Source organism: Tetrao urogallus (genome assembly GCF_951394365.1).
Source record: "Tetrao urogallus genome assembly, chromosome: 8".
Lineage (NCBI taxonomy): Eukaryota > Metazoa > Chordata > Aves > Galliformes > Phasianidae > Tetrao > Tetrao urogallus.
In genome coordinates, this window is record NC_136821.1 from 7,151,762 (window position 1) to 7,177,785 (window position 26,024).

Below are 26,024 nucleotides of genomic sequence, written 5' to 3' on the forward strand. Positions count from 1 at the left end.
ATATCCATAAAAACAAGCAATCCAACTATGTAGCAAGGTGTCCCTCTTGCCCAAGACTTCCAAGGACAAGCAGCCCCTCAGACATGAAGTGACTTACTTGAAACCTGGATTTTTCCAGAAATTCTAATGAACATTCACAGCTGCAGACCGAGTGACGCACAGCATCCATACATCTGGCCGTGTTATGTTCTCAGTGTGCTTAGACTACCATTTCACTTTCTATCTAAACCAAAATACTAATGTCCTAGACTGACAGTAATTTACGGATGCAGTCCGTGTTATCTAATGGTAATACTGGAAATGAGCAATGGCTTGCACTCTGACAGCGTATCTCGAAACTCTCGCATCTTACCTCTCCCAGCGCCCTATAAAATGTTGAATGTTATCTCGTATTTCTGTGATAATGTTATCTGTAAGAGCAGTTAGTTACAGAGACTTCGGAACACCCTGTGTATGGAAGGCAGGTCATTTTTATTGAACTGCTCCCTAAGCTTTTCCCTAACTATTCCTTGGTCAGATCTCTGATTGAAAATGCCAGTAGGTAACAAAGGGATAAAATTGCTCTTGTATAATCCTACTGTGAGTTTTTAATATAATGTGCTAATACATTGTCCGGTGTTCCAGCAGAATTACAGCACTTCTCAGAGTAGGCCTGGCCAATATCTGATTGATTCTGGCCTGTGGGGATTGGCCCTGTTCACTGTAATTTCCTGTCTTGTTGCTTTCTTTTCTATCAGAGAGGGTTTGGGTTCATGGAAATCAATAGGCTTATACATGCAAAATGTGAGGTTATTTTCTAGCAACTTTCATTTATGTCTGTAAGTTATGGAAAATGTTGTTTTCTCCATGTCTACCTGCCTTTTTTTTTTTTTTTTTTTTTTTTTTTTTTTTGGCGGACTCCAAATTCTTGTTAGACAAATACCCATTTAAACATAACCCCCAAAGTATTCTTAGAGAAGATGTAAATTACTGAGAAGATGCTGAAGATGCTTAACACATACAAATCTAGGATGTGTACTTTAATGTTAGTAGCACTGTTTTGTATTTGGAGTCTCTTGGAGTCCTCAGCAGAAACTATGAGACAATCATAGCTTTGAAGCTATGATTTATCCTGAAACGGGCATTAATGTTCCATTTAATTACAATGGAGATTTAAGTATCTAATAATCTATTTCTTCTAACCCTGTGAACTTTGGCAAGATGGTAATTAACGGTGTAGTAGAACAACTTTCTTTTCTAAGAAATATGTTTCTAATACTTTTCTCACTTATTACAGAAACTGAAGCAAACTGAAGAAACAAAAGAAGATTCTCAGACTAGATTATCTAGAATTTCCCTGGAGTCTCTCAATAAATTTAACAGCAATAACGTACTTCTATTAGAAAAGGAGAAGAACTGCCTGAACAAAGCTGAAGGACAAAGGGAAGAAAGTGGGAAGAAGGAAGCATCTTCCTTAAACAGCTCCGAAAGGCAGGAGCAGGAGCAGGACAATTTGGAGTCCCTGAGCGATTCTCTGTACGACAGCTTCTCCTCTTGTGCCAGCCAAGGCTCTAACGACGTGTGAGGGCGCTGCAAAGGGAGCACTTACGGAGCTGCGAGCGGGCAGTGAGTGCGGAGTAGGAGCAGAACTCAGCCCGTGTCACTGTGCCCACGGCAGGCTGTTCGCAGCTTTGGTCTTCGTGACGCAGCAATAAGGAAGGCAGCACCGCATTTGTCTCAGTACAGGAGACTCAACGCTCCACACAAGTGACTACACAGAGAAAAGTCTTAATTTTGCACTTTTATGAATATTTGTATAGGTGTAAATATTTTGGAAAGATATATTTGTAGGGAGAGATGACAGCAATAAATATTACGTTGGTGCTATGCTCCCGTAATGGCAGATTACTGACTTAAATTGATGTTAATATTAACCAGAAAAGTTAGTAGATTTTTTTTTAAAAAGATTTATACTTATTCTGGTCTTAAAACTACGTAGAAACACTGTGTGTCCATAAACCTGAGCCTAGCGAATCATGTGTAAGGAACTTTGCAGACACCTTTTGCAAAATATATTTTTTATTTTTAGTGCAATTCCATGCAAGCGCTCTGGGGAAAGGTGCATTTCGGCTACAGTGTCGCCACAGGTGTCCTATTGCAGAAGGCGTTTACTTCCAGCATGGCGAGCACACGAATAACGGGGCCGTGCTGCTGCTGGCGCGGAGTGCTCAGCTCACGCGCAGGCTGGGAAGGACGGGGTCGGAGCACTGCGCTGCTCTCCACCTCCTCCCATCATCGCTCCCCATCCGTTCCCGAATCTCGTGCTGTCTTCTGTCCCCGTTTTGTCCTCGTTAAGCCGTCAGCTCTGCAATAGTTGGTGGTGGTGACGCGTGAGGAGCGGTGGGCACGAGCCAGCGCCGCTCAGCCGGGCGCCTGTTTTGCGGGTTTTGTTTTTCTACAGAGGCTGTTTATACGTGAGGGAAAGTCTATTTCAAAGGTTCGGTGTATTTTTTCGAGATGTGAAGTATTTATAACTGCTTTTTGTACAGCGACCTGTGAACCAGATATATTTGGGCTATTTCTGACCCCCCGGTTTCTCCAGCACCTGTTAATCTACGAAACGATACTGTATCGTCTGCGTTAATACTTCGTGCAATTTGTTCTAAGTCATTCCGCTGTAAACTCGCGTCGACTTTGAAGAGATTTTCACCGATTTTCTTAAATAAACCTCCTCCTGTGCACGCGGGGCTGCGGGAGCGCGTCCCACCAACGGCCGCCGCTCGCGCCCCTCAGCGCGCGCCTCACGCCGCCAACGGCCGCCTTCGCGCTCGCCCCCTGCGGCTCCAACGGCTCCGGCCGCTCGCGCCGCCTCAGCCGGGGCGGCTCCCAGCGGCGGCCGCCGACGCCCCTTCTCTTTCTCCCTCCGCCTTCGCGCCCAGGTGCGCGCCTGCGGAGGAGGCGGCGGGCGGCCCCCCGTCTCTCAGGCCGCGGTTCCTTTTCGGGGAGAGGGCGACGCCTGCCAGAGGGCGTTGGGAAGCGCCGCGCCCGCGGGGCCGCCTCTCCCTCCCCGAACTTTCCCGTTTCCCGTGCGCGGGGCGGGGATCTCCGCCGGCCGCCCCGCTCCGCCGGCGTCACATGGTGCTGAGGGAGGAGGGGGAGCCGCCCCCCGGCCCTCGAGTTTATTCCAGTCTCGACGCTCAACTCCGGCGGGGCCGGGCGGAGCGGCATCGGGCGGACGCCGCTGCCCGCTTTACGGCGGCTGGGAAGCGGCTCCGAGCGCGGCGCGTCCCTCCCGCCGATGCCCCGCCGTGCCCCACCGCCGGCCCGGCGGCTGCGGGAGGATGCGGCTCTTCCTCCTCGCCGCTACTTTCTGCGGACTGTGCCTGGCTCCAGGTAAGAGGTTCCGCGCCGGCACCCCGAAGGCGAGACCCCCGTGCGGAGCCCGCCGCCCCGACCCCGTCCCGCGGCGGAGCGAGGCGCGATCCCTGGCGGGGAGCTGGGATCTGAGGGCTGCCAGGGAGCGGCGGCTCTGCGCGGAGCGCCTCGTTGGGGACGATGTACCGCAGCCGTAATCGCGCGTGGCAAGATAGTAATTAAATCATTTGTCATTAATTAGTAGCTAAGTAAAGCCGGCGGCGGGGCTAAGAGCCGGAGAGCACCTCCCGGTCGGGCTGCTGGCCCGCAGCGCGGATGGTTGCGGCGCGTTGCGCTTAGGGCACCGGCGGGGCTGCAGCCGGAGCCGGGCGCGGGGCAGCGCTGCGCTCGGGGTTTGTGCCGCCTGCTGGTCGCCGCCCGCCCCGCGCTGGGACCGGGCGGTGCGAGGCGTTTGTGCCCAACTTGTGCTGAGCTGCGATCAGTAACAAGAAATAGGGAACGGTGAGCGCCTCTTCTGCACGTGTTGATTCCATTTTTATTTCCTTATTATTATCGTTCTGAGTGAAACTCCTGTCTGTTCCAGGTTTCGGTTTACAAATACAGTGCTACCAGTGCGAGGAGTTCCAGCTAAACAATGACTGCTCCTCTCCGGAGTTCATTGTGAATTGTACAGTGAACGTTCAAGATATGTGTCAGAAAGAAGTAATGGAGAAAAGTTTTGGTAAGGATTTAATAGTTCAGCTTCTGTTTGTGGTGGGGAGCATTTGTTGCTTTTTGCTCCACCCATTCATAGTCTGCAGCTCCAGATGAGTTTCATAGTCCCACCAACAGGGACTCCGCATTTAATTTTTCACACTTCTGATTGACTTTGTGACTCAGTATTTAATTTTTGCCCTTTAAAATTGGTGTAAAAACTGAAGGATGTAAGCCAAATGTTGGTAATGCTGTTAATACACACAGTCTTTGGGGTCTCAGATCTAGTTTCCCTGAATTGGGAAATTAATAACAACAAGTTAGTTTAATCTCATTACGGTTAATTACATGGTTTGGTTTTTTTCCCCAAGAGAAAGAAGAGAGCATTAAATTAGTAATTCCCTCCTTTCTTTTATTTACTTTAGCAATTCATATACTCTGAAGGTTTGCCCTGTCTGCTTTGCTTTCATCCATAAAAGAAAATATCAGACTAAGAGGGGAGAAGTATATTGTGAATGCTTTTTTGGAGTTTGGGTTGCAATGGGAGGGCACAAATGTTTGCACAGTATTTGCCGTACTCATTTTTTAAGTCTGAAGAGGTTTTGCCCTTACTGTAATTAATACTGAGCTAGCATATTCGGAGATGAATTTGTTCACAAGGAAACCAGCTGCAGTTCTGCTTTGTAACCCTACTGTTTCATGAGATATGCTGTAATTTGCTTGTTTTTCAAGTTCCTCCTTGTGAAAGTAATCTGAGAACCCTCTTGGTTTTCAGAACACCATGTTGCTCGGTAGCCCTTCACAGGTGTAGAAGACTGCAGCTTGATTAGGGACCGGCGGGGGATGGGGAAATGTCTGCACGAGTTGGAGTTCCTGTAGCATTCCACTCCTGTTGCAAATAGCTGTTTTTAGGTCTTAAGAAGTGTAAGGTACCCAGTGCTACCTCGGTTTAGATGTGACCACTACACGGAATGGCAGTTTTTGGACTTGAGAACCTTGAGTTAAGGGGTACCTGCTCCCCAGCGAAAGAGCCCCCAGCTGAGGGTGCAGCTGCAGAGCATGGAGGTTACAGGTGTAAAGGACTGTTGGGCTGCTAAAATAAATGAGGCTGGGTCAGTCCTTCTTCAGGGACAGCAGAGCCCCTCGCTTCCTTGCTAATGAGCACGGTCTCTGTCTTGAGCTGTAATGCATGCTCTTTGCATTTGGAAACCATTCATTAGTGCTTTCAAGATGCTCACCCATGATCTGTTGCTGCTTGTGCTGGTAGTTACAGATGACTGCATTAAGAATAATACAGAAATAATGATGATTGTTGTTAACTGCCAACAGTAGCTGCACTGCTGGCACTTTGTTTTGTCCTGGGTAACACCATCCACAGTTCTGTTTCTGAGCAGTATACAGCTCTCCAGCAGAGAGAAAAAGATACACGTTTAAAGAGAGATTAGTCTCTTTAAACTGCATGTTATTGCAGCATTTTATTTCAAGTTTACTTGTAAAAGATAGCACTGATATGAGATAGTTTATGGCTTACAAGGTACTTTGAAAGTCTCAGTGTTTCTAAATGAGTATTTAAAAGCTTTGCTACCTGCACACTAAAGAGATTCAATGGTAATTTTAATAGTTTTGAATTGATGCAGTGGCAGTGTGATGTGCAATCAATGTGGTACATAGGCATGTGTAGAAATACCTCTCCTTAACAACGGTCACTTTTCTCAGTTCATTCTTAACATCTGTGTGTGTGTGTGTGCGTGTGTTTATATTTTCAAATATCGCCCTCGGGTCCTTTGTGTTTCAATTCAGTACCATCTCAGAATGCATCAGCCTGCCAGAAATGTGTCTGTAATCTCTCTTTCTGGGAGTGCTGGGAGAGTTCTTTAAGTCAAGAACGCTGCTCACATGTTCAAGTGCAATTCTTCTTGATAAGTGTGTGCACACACCTGTGGGTGGTCAGCCATGTGCCTTCTCTCAGATTGGCAGGGAAAGCTGCAGCCTGGCCACTGTGACCGTGGCATGCTGAAAATGCTGCTTGGAACTGGTTAGATAGATTTCAGATGTGCAGGGATACATAGCTTGTCCTTATTCCTATGAAGAAATTGATTTGCAACTTGTTTCTGTGCAATTTTGTACCATCTCTAAGCTGATTCTTGGATTTTCATTTTAGGAGAGAGCTAGCATGCAGTGCATAGCAGGTACTCCTGTTTGGTGTTATTTAATTTACTTCCATAAGTGCAGTCCTTATTCACTTTAAGTTAAGAGATTGTAAACTTCAGCTAGTGAATAAATTACAATTTTTAACCCAAGTATTTCATATTGAGTAAAACTTAAGAGTGCTAGCATGGTTTCTCTGTTATTCTGTCAGTTCTAGAGAGAATTGGCTGTAAAACAGAGATGATTCAGTTCATCATCCTTCTTTGTTTTTTTTTTTCCTAATTGATATTTAAATGGGAGTAGTACAAATGCCTTCTTCTCACAAGTTTTATTTAATAATTCATTCTATGTCTACCGTGCATCTCATAACTTCAGCTTTCAGTGATAAGCAACAGTCAAAGAAGCCAAAGTGTTTCAAATGTGGATTTTAATTTATAATAGACTTGTGTGTGAATTTTCAACCTGGAATATGAAATATGAGAATTTGCATTTATTTGACAATGCAATCTCATAATTAAAGTTTTTCCTCTTCACTAGATACAGTCAGAGGAGTATAATTTAATTTTTGTAGACCAACCCTTTTTTGTGCTTAATAAAACATAGCTGTGAAAGTAAGCGAAACGTTAAAAGTTTGTTTTAAACTGTACTTGAATGCAATACACTGAGATGTAGTTTAGGGTCTGAGTCAGTAACCTGGTGGCCCATCACCCATCCTCTGTAACGTGCTTTGCTCTGTTTGCCAGTGAAGGGGGTCACTGGCTTCAGGGTGCTGGTGTGCCTACAGCCTGGTCCCCAGCTTGCAGCCAGTGACTTCTTTCTTACGTGTTTGGTTACACAGTGATGCTTCTTTCATTCAGCTTCATTTCTCTATTAAAATTCCTGCAATTCCTGACTCTGTGCAAGCTTTTTTTGTCTACATTGTAAATAGCTCCTTATGCCTGATAGCAGTGAAGTGAACCACTCCTCCTTAGTCCCTATAGTGTCAGTGCTTGCAATACTACTATGTTCTCTCAGCACGTTTTCAGTTTCTGGAGAAGCATTCTCACAGAGTGAACTTCAGCTCCAGGTAAGAGACGCGTAACAGCAGCAGAGAGTCTCTAACCCAGAGCTTAAAAAGCATCTGTTGTTGTGACAGCCCCTGATGGGAGTAGCTAGCAATGCAGGTTTTAGTCACTGGTGTTCTGAATTAGCTGGGCGGCTGTGGCATCCCAGCTGTTCTATTATTAGGTAGGAACTTGCTTCATTGCACAACTGAAAATGATTTGAGAATCAAGCAGTAATTAAGCATGCATCTAAGTGGTAACGTGAGCTGGTGTAATTCTGTCTTTCCTGCAAAGATTGCTATGGCAATTTACATTTCTGTTGCGCTTTGGGGATCTGTCAGTATACAAAATTAGAGAGTTTGTCAAGAAAATGACAAAATATTTGTCTCGCTTAAGCAAAGTTGTGTTTAAAAACTTTGCTGGGGTAAGTTTGATGCAGTTGTGTTACCGTTCTGCTCCAGTGGGAGATACAGAAGGACAGCGTTCTACTTGAGAAGTAGAACCTTATAATTTAACATGTTAAATTAATATCTTAAATATATACATATAGATAGATAGAAATGACTGCTTTCCCCTTGAAGAGGGAAGAATGGTGAGCGTGGGGCATGGCACTGAAGGCCACATCAAGTAATTTTTGTCCCACAGAAATTAACCTAAGGGCTACGTTTGTAGTGCATTCTTTAGCTGGAAATGCAGGTGTTTGGGATCAGCATAAATGAAGTGTCTGACCAAGTTCTTTTGTACAGGGACTCCCCTTGCTTGTGGAATTCCCCATGGCACGCTCCATCATCCTGCTTGCCTCTCACCTTTCCCTCTCTGAAGTTTTAACTCAGTTATTTACATCTTGCTGCATTTTGGAATATATGCAGGAACAAAGAAGACCCGTGGTGTACTGGGATCGGGTGGCTTGTATTGATGGTGTGCATGAGTCTATAACGCACACGTGCTGTTATACAGATGTCATAGGAAGCATACTGATAATGAAGTTTACTGAGGGCAGGAGCTCAGCCTACTGAGCATTAAAGCTGATCTAAAACCTATTTAGAGAAAAATGAAACTTGCAATATGAATAGCTTAGAAAGGAATTGAGCATGAAGGATGAGACCATCAACCCAGAAAGGCAGCAAATGCAAATCTCGCAGAGCTTACTGTAAGCAAACCTGCCTGTGTGGATATTCTGAGCAATATACCTTGTGCTTAATGTACTTGTAAGTATACTTTCACAAAGTAGGTTTTTACTGTTTTGTTGGTTTGTTGTTTTTTTTTTGAGAGGGATATGGTGTTTTTTTTCCAGTAGTAAGATTTGATATTTTAAGGCACCTGTATATATGAAACAAAAATTGTTTGAGGTATTTGCAGTGGATTTGGAAAACAAACTCATTATTTCCTATTGATCTGTAATAAGAAACTTCTTCCTGGCTTGCAATGGCCTTTCACATGTATTTACACTGTATATAATCCTGTATTGTAATTAAAGCAATTACTGTAATTGTATGCTTTACAGTAGTGCATGGGAGTAACAAGAACAAGATGATTATTTCACTGTTGAGTTGCACGTATTTCTAGCTCAGTTTTGGCTACCCAGTCATCTGATTTATCAGGCAGAGGGAACTAAAGTGTCTTAAGTTGTGCCCTTACATGGCCTATGTTAAGCACTTTACCTGTGATTGATTTATTAATCTCACTGCGTTGCTGCTGTGCTTAAGTTGCTGTGTGCATGGCTGTTCAGGATTACAGAAGCACATGCTCTTCTCTCTTTTCACTTACAGCACCCATTAGGACATACGAACTGCATTTTTGTATCAAGAGTAAATTACATTCTGGTATGCACGTATTGACTAAATGATTTAAATAGCAAACAAAGTTTAATGTCTTCAGAATAGCTGTAGCCATTAAAGTTTTGCAGGTAATAACAGTATCCCCAGAGTCTGATGAGAACCAGTAAAGAACATCCACTGTTTTTTCTTCACGCTCTCTTTTGGTTAGAACATATCAAAGCAACTCAAAAGAACTTGTGATATTGCACTTGACTTTGATTTTTAAAAACCTTTTTTTTTGAAATGGGGGGAAAAAAAGCTTACCATGTGACACTTGCCATATATAACATCATGCTTCAATCTGTTGGTTTTTCAGTGAAATGAAGACATAATAACCAACACTGGAAACACACAGTTCACTTCTGATGCTGACATGCATAAAAGACATGCAGTGTATGTTGTTAATTTGTACTGCATGCTGAAAACTTCTAGCTGTGGATATATTGCCAGTCAGAAACGCTGCCCAGATGCCGAAGCTTTCCTCGGTAAATGGCTTCTAATCTCTGAGTTGCCTTGGAAAACTTCCAGACATTTGATGAACTAAGGGTGCCAGCTGAGGAGAAATTATGGCCAGTATTTAATAGATTGCTGTTCTGACTGCCTTTAAACAGAATCACACAGAATCACAGAATTGTAGGGGTTGGAAGGAACCTCCAGAGATCATCGAGTCCAACCCCCCTGCCAAAGCAGGTTCCCTACAGCAGGTTGCACAGGTAGGCATCCAGGCAGGTCTTGAACATCTCCAGAGAAGGAGACTCCACCACCTCCCTGGGCAGCCTGTTCCAGTGCTCCGTCACCTCACTGTAAAGAAGTTCTTGCGCATGTTTGTGCGGAACTTCCTATGCTGCAGTTTCCGGCCGTTTCCCCTTGTCCTGTCTCCACTCACCACTGAAAACAGTCTGGCCTCGCCATTCTGCCCCCCACACCTTAGATATTTATAGACCTGGATCAGGTCCCCTCTCAGTCTTCTCTTCTCAAGGCTGAACAGACCCAGTTCACTCAGCCGTTCCTCATAGGAGAGATGCTCCAGGCCCTTCACCATCTCTGTGGCCCTCCGCTGGACTCTTTCCAAGAGATCCTTGTCTTTTTTGTACTGGGGAGCCCAGAACTGGACGCAGTACTCCAGATGAGGCCTCACCAGGGCAGAGTAGAGGGGGAGGATCACCTCCCTCGACCTGCTGGACACGCTCTTTTTAATGCACCCCAGGAAGCCATTGGCCTTTTTGGCTACAAGGGCACACTGCTGGCTCATGGCCAACCTGTCATCCACCAGGATGAGTGGACACAAGTGAACACACAAGAGTAACACACAAGATTCTTGTGAACACACAAGAGTAACGGAGTTAACAGTTCAAGCAGTTTATGACTCGAAAGTCATCACAAATATTCAAGTGCAGAAGTAATGAAGGGCTATACTATTGAAAGGAAGTTGTGCTATCTGGTCCAGTGAATTTCATTTTTCTCAGGATATGGACAATAGCTTTTTATGTTTTTCTTTCTCTCAGACTTGTGTGAAAGGTATACAGATGAGTTTTGGGAGGACAAAATGCCCAGAGCCTGGTACCTCTTAAACCTCCTTTAAGATGTTTTTTTTTGCATGTCACGCACAAATGAGTCTTCATTCTCAAAACCTTTGCTCTGCTGTGCCCCTCTTTGTCTTAGCTTCCAATGATCTATTAAAATGTGAGCAGATATATTTTAATTAGACGCAAATGGTTTTCATCTCCATCTTTCACTTGTAGACTGGACACATTTGAAGACTTGATGCAACCCATTTTGCCAGAGTGGCAGACTAGCAATGATGCTTTGAGTGTGGAAAAAGATGTACACAAACAGGTGAATCTTGTTCTGAAAGTAAGCAGGTTATAAAACTGTGGCTATAATATAACTAAAGATAAAAAAGGTGAATGGATTTCAGCAATACTGGCACACCATCATAAATGTAAGACATTCCAGTGCAATTGGTACTCAGCAGGATGCATCAAGGCTATTTGCAAGTAACATTTGTTGAGTCTTAGTACACAGGTATATCACTTTAACATTTGTAGAAACATAAGGACAGAGGATTCCCAGTTCATTTACTCAGATAAAAGTTACATAAAGAAAAATGCTAATATGGGATCCTGAAAGTGAAGTCCAGGTTCACCCCTCTTGCTAAAAGATGAAGTATTTTTTGATTGTGCTATCCAAAGCACTTCCTTTCTTGGTAGGAGAAAAGGATAGGTGATGGAGGACTGAACTTCCTTGAAGTCTCGAAAGATTGAGAGATTGCATGTGCTAATGCTTGACTCTAAGTTGCCATTAGTGAGCAGAAATATTAATTCAGACAGTGGAAAACAAAGAAATTAGGTAAGCAGGTGAAGGCTGAGCTTTGACTTCTGGTTTGTTGCCTCCTATTGCTTTAAACAACAAAAAATAAAAACAATACCAGCATTAGCAGCTGTACCTAACTCCCTCAGTCTATGCAACTCTACATAGCTTAATGCTTTGCTGCTGCTTTGTGATGCTGCTTTGTGCTGTTATTCTCTTTATTAAAGATGCAATACCAGAATTGGAAATGACTTACAGGGAGGTATCATAATAATGCAAATCCTTGTCAGTCAACAGTTGTCCAGTTTTCTCCTAACGCAAGTAAATTCAGCACGATGACATAGCACTTGAGGGTCAGAATCAAGAGTGCAGTCTTTCATTATCAAAAGCCTCCTATTAGTTTTCATGAACGAGTTCAAAACTCTGAAATATAGGAGTATTTGTGAGCATAATGAGTAAGCTTTCATAGAATATTATAATGAAAATAGGCTAATATGCCCAGGTAGGTTCTGTTGGTTTTGTTTTCTTTCAGAGTGATACACTCCCTAAGAGTCTAATTGCATGGATATGCTTTTATCTTGCCTGCTGAATGCATCAAAGGAAGGAGGTAGGAGGAAATAGCTGTGGTCCTAAAACAAAGGATTAAACATCAGGAAGCGTGTCACCTAGCTTTGTGAAAGAGTTCGGGTCATTTAATTTCAGTGCCTGAGTTTCTTAACCTAGAAACCACTGTTTATGGGTGCCCATAGTATATAATTAGTTGTTTTAAAGGCAATTAGTAAATTTCATGAGAATTTCTAGCAAGGTGCAAATTATTTAAACCACTCGTGAACTCCAGAGAAAGCTGGGAATATGGGATAGGAGGAGTTACTGTAAGGTGAAACGTAGAGGACATGGCTGGATATGGTCACAGTGCACGCCAGCTTAAACTCCTTTTCTTCCTAACACTGCATTTACAGTCGTAACTGAAAGGAATCAACTTTCCTGACATAGATTGTTTTAAACCAATATAAACACAATCCAGCTGAAACTATAACTGTTTGTGACGTGTGCTTCCACAGTGATTTCTTTTCAACATCAAGTCACTTCTGGAGATATTTAGGGCCTTACTAAATATTGCTAATTGTTTATCTCTAGAGGACAAATGACAATAGGATCTGCTGCATCTGTCTCTATATGAAGTACACGGAAAGGTACCAGCAAAGGAGTAGACAATTATAACTGCAGAACTGCTGAAGATGGACATAAAAACAAATATGAAAACTAAGAATTAGAACTTAGAAACCCGTTTGTGAGTATTTTAAAACCAATTTTCAAGTTTACTGATACAGCAAAGTCTGGAAATAGTCACACTGTATATTATATGTACCTCAGTAACGGATGGATATGAAATGTTTACATGTTGCTGTAGAGTAAGTTCTCATTTTAGCTTTCAGCATCCACCACAGATCTTTCATAATTCCTCCTGGATGCCGAAGGTCCCTCGGCTGGAGGGTAAGCAACAGTTTAGGATGAGAAGGGAAGGATGGCACATATAATCAAACATGCAGTGTGGTTAGGCAGACAAGGGATCAAGTTGAAGCAAAACAGAAAGGAAAACTTGAGGGTTTACCAGGACCTGAAAATTGGTGGTTGTGAAGTAAGGTACTCCAAGCCTGCTAAGGGGACTTTGTGACTGCTCAAGGATGCTTACTTGAACCTTCATAGGACCTGAAGCTTCTTCTCATGCTCCAGAATGTTCTGTCTGATGAGGCAGGCCTGCTGGGGCTATACACAGAATGTGTGGAAGGCGTTGCAGAAGACGAATATGGCTTTATGCCTGCAAAGCTGGATATTTATAAACACTGTAGCAAATGTTTGGGGGCTTTTTTTATTGTTTGCATTTGTAGATGTTTTTGTTTTACTTCTGCTTTTTTTCTGGTGGGAGTTGCTAGTCTCATCCATTATACAGAACATTTGGCTTGGAAATGTTTGCATTGGGCTAAACATCATCACCTACTTTGATGCGAGCTAAACTTGCAGCTAAGAGTTTTGTGGCGATGGACAGTTCTGTGGTAATAAAAGTACTGCAGTTTCCTGCTGAAATGTACCCGTTCAGGAAATAGCTTAAGACTTGTTGGGTCTCCAAATGGGAAGGTGACTATCTTCTTTGGAAGTGAGGTCATGAATCTTTGAATTGTATCCTAGCTCCCTATTTTGGCTTCAAAGATTGTATGTGTTTGACTGAAGGAGTCTTGAGAGTACGGGTGCCAATCAAAGCTGTTTACAGGATTATGGTGGGCTTTTTGACTGCAGAGGTTTGCTCCTTTTTCTCTGTACCTTCTACAGAAGAAGAGTTTGAGGTGCATAGTAAGTCTCTTTTTAAAGAACTAAGAATTCAGGTGCTTTTTGCATAATGGTCTAAGAACTAGGTGTTATGTCAGCTCTTTTGGTTGTTCTGGAGACGTGTTTAGCTGTTAATGTTTAGAGGACGTGTACTGGGCTTCGCAGACAGGGCACTCAGAAGAACTTTGACTTTGTAGATTTGAGTAAATTGTAGTCTGAATTGTTTGGTGCCATCATGTGCATATGGCTAAAACTGAGCACCAGGGGGTGGATGCACAGAGCTAAGCAGTGGTTAAACAGTGGCTTTGAGTGTTCTTGGGTGTGTGTCTGTGTGGATGTAGATAGGAAAATCAGTACTAGAAAGGAGCTATGAAAACACCTTCAGACTTGTATTTTCATCACTTAAGTGTATGAAATAGGGCAGAAATCTTACAGAAAGATAGTTTAGGCCTTGATGCTTTCAAAGTGTACGACCATGCAGAACAGACAGGAGGGTAAGGTTGGCTTGCTTAACCTAAGAGTAAAATGTCAGTGCTTGGTTTAACCTCAGTGTTGGATTTTTTGTTCATTTTAATGCACTTAACAGTAGGCACATGTGATACAACAGAAGGGAGAGGAATATTGTTGCGCAGATACTCTAACCTAGTCTTATTCCCTAGCTTCTTCATATTTAAAATACATCTTGAGCAAACTTCACAAACCTTGAGGCTGAAGTGAAGGAAAATTAATCTGTCAGTAGTAGATATTTCATAGTAAAGCATCTTTATAGTACACACACAAATACATAGCCCACACTGCTGTCAGGGCCTTGCTAAATGGTGAGAAAGGCTGGGTTAGTTGGTACTCAGCCTTCAAGAGACGGAGCACAAATGTGGTAGCTGAGTAGGCAGCCTGCAATGACACTGTCCCAGTAAAAGCACAGTGTAAAATGTAAAGCCTCCTTGCCTAGTCAGCAATTCAGAACGCTCTGAGATAGAAGCTCTTTAAAAAAGCTCAACAACTGTATTTCTAGGTGATGCATTAATGAAGGTATCAAGCTGATTGCTCAAGCAAGAATATCCAGTAATTAGTGGCTATGTCTGTAGTATGAGCCTCATGAAGCAGATAACCACTTTGAAGCACTGCCTGCCATTCAGGCTGCTGGTGGCAAATGGTTCTGGAAGATCTCAGAAATAGTTTCAGAACTGGATCAGTGTTACCATAAAACCCTGCAAGAGCAGAGTATCAGTAAAGAAGTCCTTGAGACATAAAAGCAATTAATCTAGACTTAATGCAGAAAGGACGCTGACGTCCTGCCGAGCTCAGGGAGTGAACAGCAGTAGCTGGGGTGTATTAACCTGCAGCTGGAGTGAGGAGATGGTGTTTCTGGCACAGAATCACAGAAGCCAGTTATGCCAATTGATTTTCTACCACAACTAAACAGGAATCATAATACGGTGGGAAGGAGGCTTAGGAGTATTTTCTGCCTTTACTTATTTCATACTATTTAGACTCCTATTTCTTTCATGCTCACAGTAAAATATACATATATATGTGAAATTGTGGCTGCAGTGTTTTTAAAACGTCATTCTTGTAATGTTGTCTTTTCTTCCATTAATCTTCTATGCTTGTTTTCATTATATCTTGCCTTAAAGGTACAGCAGAACTACAAGAAAAGCACAGCCATTTCATTCTGATAGAGTTTAGTTCATGCCCAATGCCTCATAAATTCTAGGAAGCATAATTAGTGGATAATGACAGTTGATTTGTGAGCTCAAAAGGATCCATCAGTACTTAAAGGAAAAAGTTAGCACGTGGAGGGCATGTCTCAGCCACACAGCTATCAAAAAACTGATGATGCGGACTTTTTTATGGAAGTAATTTGTTTCAATTTGGATTATTAGAGCTAGAAATGGGACTAAACAATCATTGGTGAGTGGAATTCCCAATTGGAAGAAATATCTTACAGAAAAGACACGAGAAGCATTACAATATGATTTTATTACTAGTTAGATTATTTTCTTTATTTAGGCATGAACACAGTCCATCTGTGCATGAAACCTCAATGCTGAAGCCACAAAACACTGATCTTTGCAGGAACGTTGGGTTTTGACTTCAAAAAGAGCTCAGGATTATTCTGCGCAATCTATCCTGGAGAATGGAGCTGCTGTAAATGCACAGCTACAGTGCAAGAGTTGGATCTTTGCAGGAGAGGCCTTCTGGATCTGTCTGGTGAACACAATGCGTCAGAGTGCATTATCTAATTGTTCACTGAGCGATTCTCATGGCCTAGCCTGCTGAATATTGCAAAGTATATGATACCGTAGGGACTTCAATAAATCACTTAGTATTGTGAGAAGGCCCTTTCCTGTGAAAAGGAAATGGCAGGAAGAGAGTGATGCACAGAACAATGGGAGTAGGAGATCTGCCAATGTCAAAAGCTTTTTGCAGGCGTGATCAGGGGAGAGCCAAGACTTGCCGCTCATGCGGAAGATGTGGAATGGCTGAGTTAGGTGAGTCTTTAGCTGTAGGGAAGGAACACAAGATGAGGTGCTTAGAGGTGGGAAGGCAATCACTGTGCTTAATTCCACTGAGTTCCTTTCTCAGGAGAGAAAGGGGGAGAAAAAGGTTGATCGCAGCCATGAGGAGGTTCATGTCTGTCTCAGCTATCAGAAGACTTTGGACAAAGTGCCGCATCTTTGTGGGAGAGGTGAGCCTATCGGCAGCACAGCTGAGGCCCTTTGGCAGTGGTTTGTCAGCAGACACAACTCTCTTCTTTTTGCAAATTCTAACAATAAAGATTGTGCCTCTTGATCGCTGTGCATTTGCTGCTACAGTTAGAGCAGTGTGCACATCCTCCTCCTTCTTGAGGAAAGACTCTCCCTGCTGTGCTGATTGATTGAAGCTCACTGCACACCAAGAAAAATTTAACGCTGTCTTGAGGGCGTCTCTTTGTAAGTTTAACTTGACAGCCCTAAAGCGCGTTTCAGAGTTTGAATTTGGGGCAGGAGGGAGAGCACAACACAAGGAAGCCTCTGTTATGTCTGGATGCAGCAATGTTGTGACAATACAAAAGAACTGTTTTAATTAAAATTGTCTGAAGACAGGAAATCTTTCTTTTTGAGCATAACCCAAATAAGTGGTATTTTGCTGCTCTTTACAGCACTTAGTAGTGTGGTGGCAGTTGCTATTGCAGAAATATCTACTGCAATGTATCGCACTGTTTGTTTCTACAGACCCCTCCCTGAAGTCCCCCTGCAGGAGGTGCACGTTCAGTACCCATGGGTTATATTCTTCTGTTGTTCCTTTAATGTCTAAATCGTTGTATTTAAAAACTTGGTGGAACTGCACAACCACGCTTCAGGTAGGGGAGGCACTGTTGTCTGAGGGAATCCTGGTCCATGCTCTTTAAGAGGGAAAAGAAATCACTTTGAGAATCCCGTGTTCTAAAGGAATTATGGTTTTTATTATCCTTAAAAATGTATCTTTTTTTACAAACACAAGGCAATACTGGCAGACTTCCTTTCTATGTATGTTAAAATGCTTTTATAAATAAGGCTTTCAACTCAGGAAAGCCATTTCTGTCAAAACATAAACTTTTGTTGAACTATTAAACCTTAAAGAGTAAGAACTGAGACCACCTGGAAAAGTACTGATAGTCAGCCTCCTTTTGCTGTTGGTAACTTGTCTGGGTAACAGCGGCAAGGAAAAAAAAAAATGACCAAAATACAAATTAACAACACAGAAAACTGTAATTATTCAGACACCTTCATTCAGGTGTTCAGCAATAGAAATAACTTCAGAATTTACTGCATTCCAGTTGTAGCTATTCAAACAGCATGTTCCGAAAGATGAGAAATTCTGTTACAAAAGGGATGTTTTGATATACATTATGTGAATCACGTTTGTAGTGGTTTGTTGGTTCCAACCAGAATCAAATAAAAGAAAAATCCCAAACGTGGTGGCCGTGGTTCTCCTGCAGTGCAGAGCTGTTTGCTGTGTCCCAGCCCAGGTGTGTGGCTTAATCACCAGCATTGCTTTGGAAACGTAAACTGTTCTGCAAGAGTTTTCAAGTATGAATCATAAAGGAAAGCTATGCTCATGTCAAGCTAAGTAACCTTTGTTCTGTGCCACAGGAATCATGTATCGCAAATCCTGCGCGTCTTCAGCAGCGTGTCTGATAGCTTCTGCTGGATACCAATCTTTTTGCTCTCCAGGGAAAGTGAACTCTGTGTGCATCAGCTGCTGCAACACTCCGCTCTGCAATGGACCCCGGCCGAAGAAGAGGGGGAATTCTGGTGTGAAACTGAGGGCACACGTGATAACCACCACTCTGCTCCTTAAATTATCTCTCTTGTTTTTGTATTGCTAAACTTCGAGCAAGTTTCTTGTCCTGACGTAATTCATTCTATCTTCTCCTTTCTTCAAAGACACTGCAATTATTTTTATTTGTTTTTAAGTCTCTATCAACAGCGAGGGAAGTTCAGCGGCTGTGGGGAAAGAGGCTGATACTTCTGGCAGCTAGTGCAGAAACTGGAACACAGGAAGTTCCATCCTAATGCATGGAAGAACTTTACTCTGGAGCACTGGAACAAGCTGCCTGGAGAGGTTGTGGAGTCTCCTCTGGAGATATTCAAGACCCACTTGGATGCTTTCCTGTGTGACCTGCTGTAGGGAGCCTGACTGAGCAGGGGGGTTGGCCTCTGTCTCTAGAGGTCCCTTCCAACCCCTAATATTTTCTGTGATTGTGTGATTCTGTGAATTCTGTTAGCAGATTAAGATTTTTTTTTAAGTGCACACTGGAAATTCAACAGCAGGATACGGAACTCCTGTTCTTTTTGCATAACTGGAACCAAATCCATTGTGTTATTAAGACGTAGTCAAGTCCTTGGCCACTTCAGTTCACGTGTTTTGATGTTCATTGCTGCCCACTGCCTTATGAAGTCATACTTCATGTTCACAAAGGCCATTCTGTGCATCTGGGCCAGGCTTTGAGCTCGTCTCTAGTGGCACTACTTCCAAGCTGTGCTCCTGCAATTCAAGATCTGGCTTCTGCAGACTGCAGTCGGGGTTGGCCTCATTCTGAGAAGTACTTAAACCTTTGCTGCTGCTCCTTGTGGAAGAGCTGCGCTTGGAGGAAATGAAGAGCAGTGGGCGTAGAGACCGGCTGCTCCTTGCTCTGGAGCTCAGGTTGGCTCTGAGGAACTTCTCTTTGTTGGCGTGCTCTATTGTCAGGTGGCAGCGGAGGACCTGCAGAAACACACTGCGGAACTGCTGAGAAGAGATATTGTACAGCAGGGGATTCACCACGGAACTGAGATAGAAGAAAATATCAGCGATGGGAAGGAGAATGATGTATGCCCTGAAGTAGGGGACGGTCCAGTCCTGCTTTGGTTTAGCAGCAGCCATGATCCTTCTAATCTGGTTCGGCATCCAGCATATTGCCAAGGTTGCAACAATCAGTCCTATGAGCAAAAAGAGGGAGAAGTGTGAATACCTGGGTGGGGGGGAAGCATACGGTATTAAGTATCAGTTCTGCACTTACTTGTTAGGAAATAATACCAATTTTTCAGTGTTTTGCTTAACAGCTTTTTCTGCCAGCAGCATTTTTCGTTTGTTTTGGTAACTTACAAGGTCATTGCAGCGTATAAAATGCTACGACAAAAGACTGCACAGTGCTTGGATAGTGGTCCTTTGTACCTGTTTTCATTTATTATTTTCCATGTTCTTTCATTGATACCTGTATCTTTGGAAAGAATGGATATTTGGTTTGCTCTGCATTCCTACATTTCTTATGTTTTTCCCTTTGCTTTGGAAAAGCAAACAAAATAAATAGAACCGATAGCCATATAAGATCAGGCAATACCCAGAAGAGATCAGATTCTTGTTTGTACTTGACAAAAAAAAAAAAAAAAAAAAGCATAAAAATATATTTGGTGTTATTTTTGGTAAATTTCCTCTTACAGAAGATATTTTTAAGTAAAGTATGTATGGATCTTTTTATGGTAATTAAGATATGTTGGACTTTCTTAAGAATGGAATTCCAGTGGAATTAAATTATGAATGTAAATGAGAAAAACCCAAGCCTGGTCACAGAAATGTAAGTGGTTTCAGATCATAAATTCTGCTCCAAAACGCGGTATCTGACCATTCTGTATTTATATGTGAATATAAAGACACGTTGCTGCATCACTAACAGCATTAAAAAGGGAGTGACTTCAGTGTTGAGAGCTCCATCTCCACAGCCAGGGGGGCTGCAGTGCTATGGCAGAGATGGCACCATCGGCCCTGGAGGGACAGGTGAGTGCTGTGAGCAGGAGGCTGAGCGGGGCGGTGCTGCGGTGCTGCTGACATGGGCACATGCTGGGCATCCCACTCTTCACTTAAAATGCAAGGGAGACAAAATGATTTCTCCTCAACACTTCCCCCCGCAGCTTCTGAAACAAAACACAATCACAAGTTTACTGCTTCCACTCTGTTTTTCTCTTTGCAGGAAATGTGCCTTATCTGAGTGCTTAAGAAGGAGTGGAAGCTGCAGGTTGGCTTCTCTGCTGCAGGTGCGCAAAGTAGTAGAGAGTATCTCAGTGGTGAATGGTTTACACTTCCCACAGACACTTGTTACGCTGTTTATCTCCTCCAGCGTCTTGCCTCCTTTCCCAACAGAAGCACAGAAACATTTTAATTCTTACCTGTCTAGAATGTCATTAAAAAGATCACTGGGAAGGCAATTCTGAAATACTCCATTATGCAGTCATCTTACTAGTGAGAAGTCACAAATATAAGGGGAAAGGAGGACAGAAAAGAGAAGCAATTTTTTTCATAACTCTGAAACTGCCAGGACTTAGGAGGCTGTGCACTGGTTCTCTTCACCACTACCACTTTGATTGGGGGTTAAAAAAAAAAAAAAAAAAGAAAAAAACCTTAATGAAAGCCATAGTTACTTTAAAAAAAACAAGAACGCATGATCTCGTTGTATGACAATTCCCAAATAAAGGTCATCTTTTTGATCATTTGCTTTCATAATCACTTGATGTCACAGTGGTTTTGATGGAGAAGTATCCTGAAAAACACAGCCATGGAGAAATGGATGGGCAGGGAGGAGGCCAGGCAGCTTGTTTTCAGTAGGTGTGACAAGTGCCCTTTGCTGTTTCTGTTAACTCCTCTTACACCCACAGCCATGGGTCTCTGCTCTCATCCCTGTTCGTAGTGATGCTGTGCCCCTCTGCTTGGCTGACTCTTCTCTGACTTCTGCAGCATCTCTGCCATCAGTTAATCTGAACTATTTATTACTCCTGCAAATCTTTTCTGTGCTTTTTTTCTCTGCTGTCAGCAGAACAAATACCCAGACAGCAGTCCTGGCATAGGCCAGCAGAGAACAAGAAGCCCCGAGCAGTGACTGCACTGAGCGTTTTCTCCTGTGCAGCTTAAAATTGGGCAAGAATTGTACAGACCTTGATTTGTGGTCTTTGTGCTTACCGGATGGTATCCTTCAAGGGAAAAGAAAATAAGTTCTATTGTGTAAATTTTTTTGTTGCTAGTTAGAAAAAGGATATTTCATCATGCTGATTAATAGTTCCCTAAATTGTGACTGATGCTGTGAAAAGCTGTCAGCAAACAGTGCATGCAAACTCAAATGCAGTGCACTAGGAAGTCTCATTTTTCACTTGTATCTGAATTCTTTGTCATTGACTTTTTCCTTTTAGTCCAAACTGCCAAATGTCTGAGCTTCCCCCTTATATCCTTCAGACTCTTTTGTTCTGGCGATCGAGTGTTTTGCTGTGTGTACAGCAAGTGAAAAATGAGCTGCTGGTGCCCTTGCATGGTGTAGCGAAGCTCCGGCTTTGAGAAGCAGAAGTCTGTAGAACCTCATCCCTTGCCAGGAATAAGTAATGGTGAATTGTTGCGCCTGGAAAAACAAGAAGCATGTACTGCTTCAAACGAGCTGCACCGTGTAAGTAAACCTGCTGACAAATTCCCATTATTTTTTCCAGCTGTTCATACTTCCAAGTATGAAGAAGTAAGCCCAAGTGCACCGAAAGAAAAGCTTTACATTCAGACCTTAGCACAGTAAATATTTTGACTGAATTATTGCTGCAATCAAGTTGAACTCGTATACAGGCTATATAGATTTTAGTCTTGCAATGTAATGAGCAGAAGGTGCTTAAACCACTTCGTCTCAGCTTGAATGTAAATCACAGTGCATCCTGTACCCGTACGTGTGCATTTTCCCCCAGAAGTTGCTGTGTGTTAGGAATTAAACTCTTTTCATCTCATCTTCAACTTTCCCTTCCGCTCCTTATTAAAGTGAAAACAACTCCTACATCCATATTCTTTTCCACTTTCCTGACTTTGTGTTGAAGTGGCAGGCTAGGTGAGAGCAGAAATTGTCCCCTGGAGTAATGTTTATATACAAAGTAATGTTTTGTTCAAACGACCTCCACCTCTTGTGCCTGAAATTTCCAGTACACATTTGAATCACTCAATTTAATCTTCAGAAAGGCACCAGACCGTGCCTGCAGAGCCCAGGAGCCCCGGTGTTATCTGGAGACTGCACAAGTGACAGCATCTCCACCTGCAAGTAAGTGTTTGAGCTTATAATTCGTGGAACAGTGATGCTGATATTGCAGTGTAACAACAACTACAATAAGTAGACACAAAAAGATGCTCGGCTAAACCCACTTACATAGCTAAGCCAAAGTCAGGAAATGCCACATTCGATTAATAGTTTAGTCTAAAAAGAAAAATAAGACAGTCTCTTTTAAAGTGTACAAATTCAACAATTTAAGTTTGGGAATTGTTATTGTAACTTCCCAAAAGTGCATCTTATAGTATTAATTCTTAATATGTGACAAAGGACCATTTAAGTAGTAAAATAAACGCAGCGCTAAGTGCCAATAATAAATAAGCATCACTGGCACAGCACAGGAGCTTGGCAGCCATCTCTCCCTTAGTAATACTTTTTATTGCTCTGAACATTCCTCTGGGCCGTAGGGGACTGAATTAAATTCATTATGAACTTCACTGGGAAGGATTTTAAATGCATGCAGACGTCTGGTAGGATAGAGAGGGCTTCCTTCCACTCCCTCCCTCATTGCACTTGTTCTTCTATTGGACTGATATATTTTTCTGTCTTTTCTGCACCTGAGCGCTTAAATCTGTGTAACAGAGTCTTATAGTCCTACATTTTCCCTCTACCCCAGCCCCTGCCAGCCAGCCCACAGACCTTGAAGTTGTCTAAAGATACTGTCACTAGGAAACGCCAGGAGCATCCTTCATCTGGCTGCCGTGGGCCATTACCCGAGGCTGACGGGGTCACCCCTGCTTGCTCCCATCTGCCCACGAGGCCCAGCCCTGCCCGCCCACTACTGCTCCACACACACTGCTTGGGTTCAAGCAGAGTTAAGCCTCAAACTTTGGTTTTCTGTAATTTAATCAATAGTGCAAAGGAGGGTTTTCAACATCTGCTTGTAAACTGACATTTAAATGGCAATTGCCTGTGGAATGCAGGCATATGGTTACTGAGTTATGACTCAAGTGCAGGCAGCCAGGCACTTGGTTCACAGGGAGTTGTTTCAGCACTTGTGACAGACTCACACACTTGACCCCTTTATACTCAAAGGCACAGCAGAGCATGAACACCCCACATCTTCGTCACAGCATCTTCCCATCGCAGGTAGCAGCTTCCAAGAGGCGAGAATACGAGCCCATCCCTCGCTAGTAAGTTAACCATTGCCATGCAGTGCTAAGCACGGAGAAAGCCCTTGTCCCTATGGGATTCTGCTAACTGCAGCTCTGAATACCCAACCACTCACCTCTGTGCTTGGGGTGGTTGGCAGCTCAGTCACCACCAAACTCCAGACAAGAAAAAACAGAGACCGAATTGCTAATTGAGAATGTTACTTTTGGGAGGTGGGTTTGGGGCATGTATTTATGTATGTTCATTATTTTAACCAGGACTTGGGATCCTTACTTTTCACTGTAAGCATAGACAAAAGCCATTCCTCTGCTGTGGCTCCAGCCTGCCCTAAAAAAGTGCCTAGCCCCAAACTGCACCACACAGCAGTTGCTGAGATGCACCTCAGTGCAGCTCCATGCAGCACTGCCTCCCAGCTGCCTGCAGTTGGCTGCATGTGACATGCCAGCCACCATATGCTGCCGTGTCTACTGACGATTGCCACTTAAATGTCAGCATCCAAACAGCTGTTACTGAAGTTGCCGCAGCTCTGCCTCATCCCTGAGCAAGGAAAGCAAGGCAGCTGCCCATGTGGCAGCAGGGGCTGCCCCATCAAGGTGCTGCCTGAATATAGCACTGGTATTAATGAAAGCACCCAAATACCATTTCAGCCACACTCGGACACAGTGCCCCACGTACAGGCATGAGACAAGTTCAACCTGAGGCCTGGCCCACTCACCAGTGCCCCATTCACACTCTAAGATCAACCTTCTGTGGGCAGCGATTCCCTGCAGCTCTCAAGCTGTCAGCCTGTTCCCCTGGCTCCACACTCCCTCTCAGGATCTGTGAGCGGATCTGGCTCAATTGCAGTGGCACCAAGCAGGCAGGCTATAAAACAAAGGTGGCTCTGCTGCCCTTTCTGTCAGTGACAGGTCACATCACCCAGAAATCAATTGCTCAGCCCTGCGCCCAGTGCCACAACCATCAATAAGGGATTTGCTTGAGTGGGGCCTGTGCTGCGTTCCATGTGCGGGATAAAGCATCTGATGAAGATTAAAAGAGGAAAGGAACATTAATATAAACCTACCTCACTCATGCACATGCAAGTTTCCTTGCTGAAGGACAAACATCGCAGTAAAAGTAAGCACATATTGATGGATGTTGAGGTGAATATAAAAATGTATTAACCTGAGAGATAAATATTGACACTGCTTTGTCTGTGTCAATATTTAGTTCAAGGGACAATAAATTTTGATATTCGCCGAAATGAGTCGATACATGCATTGCTACATACATTTTGTATGAGCTCCACCAACTCTGCTCCTTCCATCCTCAGCTTGCAGACTGGAGATTTGCCTTTCAAAAATGCTTCTCTGCCAGGGAGGGTGGTAATACACCAAGTATCCCCTTCCAGCAGTGACTACAGGGTGTGTTTTGAGAAGGTACAGCCAGCATCAAGCTCCCAGTGATAAGGCCCAGCCTCTATTCCCAGCTGTGCTGGGAATGCAGGGAGCGCAGCAGGGGCCGCAGACAAACCTGCACACAGCTCTGGCAAACAATGCTTTGCCCTTCATGGAATGAGTTGGCACTGGCCAACAACCAGCTGGCTTTGTAAATGCAGCCTGGGAGAGTTAACCTGTGGTCTGGGTCACACAGCTGGAAACCACATCTGGCGGCAGCTCCCACATCGGGCAGGGATTCCTGCAGAGAGACCTGGGGCCATCTTGTGCTCATAGTGCTCACCCCAGGGCTCACAGGTGACTCGCTGGTGTCAGGACATCAGGACAGTGCTGCCTCACAAAAAGGTGCAGGAAATGAAGGGCACAGACAAACCAGCGAGCTGCCTCTTGGTGCAATAAATGATATAAAACTGCAAAGTTGTAATAAAATAGGTCACTATTGAGGACAGAGTTGTCTTTCTCCCAACTGAAGACACCATAAATGGTTTCTCTGGATCACATATGCCAAGGCAATGCAAGCATTCTTCCTGTAAATGTCATTTCCTTCCTTAAAACAGAACCGTATCCATGTGTTGAGTGGTGACAATGCAGGGAATTTATTTTTATCCCTGAAAAGCTTCCGCTAGGAGCAGGAGCTGTCAGGTGCACTGAGAAGAACATCACACAACTGTGAACCTTCTGCAGCTGCTTTTGATACCTGATCTCACAGGTGACTGTTTGCTGGTGTCAATCCTCCAGGCTCCCCCAGACATCCACATGGGCTACGAGCATCTCAAGTCATCAGGGGAACGTAGAATTACCCAAGACACAAGCAGTAACAGTTCTACTTGTTGGCAACTTAAAATATCTCACAATTACCTTCAGTTCTTAGCAAGGTCAAGTTGTGATTCTCAAATATTGTTAAATACTGTCATTTCACAGCACAAACAGCAGCAAACAGCTACAAACACTGCAGGAAGGCTCATGACAGAGGTGCTGCCTCTGTTTGAATGTGAGCAGTGCCTGAAGTCACGGTGTGTGCTCAGAAGACATCTGCTCACTGCTCACACATCACTGGTGGAAATCATGTTCATGTTAATACTTACAGATCATGGTGAGGACAGTACCATAGCATTCTACAGTAGCAGCAGCACCTCCCTACACAGCTCCTGCCTTGAAAGGGCAGTTATTTCTTCTTCATGCAAAGATTTGTATTTCAAACACGAGTTTTTCTTGCTCCTTG

General features: G+C 43.6%; 3 protein-coding genes across 3 annotated transcripts in view; 2 read left to right on the plus strand and 1 right to left on the minus strand.

Moving 5' to 3' along the window:
* Positions 1–1,564, plus strand: part of NCKAP5 (NCK associated protein 5) — a gene marked incomplete at both ends in the record, with an annotated part of 269,418 nt that extends 267,854 nt beyond the window's left edge. Inside the window, one exon of the mRNA XM_079538815.1 lies at positions 1,277–1,564. Within this exon, the coding sequence (XP_079394941.1) occupies positions 1,277–1,564 (288 nt within the window). The remainder of the gene's footprint in view (positions 1–1,276) is intronic.
* Positions 1,565–3,277: 1,713 nt separating this feature from the next.
* On the plus strand, positions 3,278–18,041 carry LYPD1 (LY6/PLAUR domain containing 1; the record flags this gene model as incomplete). The annotated part of the gene is given in 4 exon segments (XM_079539308.1): positions 3,278–3,298; positions 3,300–3,372; positions 3,938–4,075; positions 17,806–18,041. Coding segments are annotated over 4 exon segments (468 nt in total).
* Positions 18,042–18,613: 572 nt separating this feature from the next.
* Positions 18,614–26,024, minus strand: part of GPR39 (G protein-coupled receptor 39) — a gene marked incomplete at both ends in the record, with an annotated part of 63,716 nt that continues 56,305 nt past the window's right edge. Inside the window, one exon of the mRNA XM_079539029.1 lies at positions 18,614–19,134. Coding sequence (XP_079395155.1) covers positions 18,614–19,134 — 521 coding nt within the window. The remainder of the gene's footprint in view (positions 19,135–26,024) is intronic.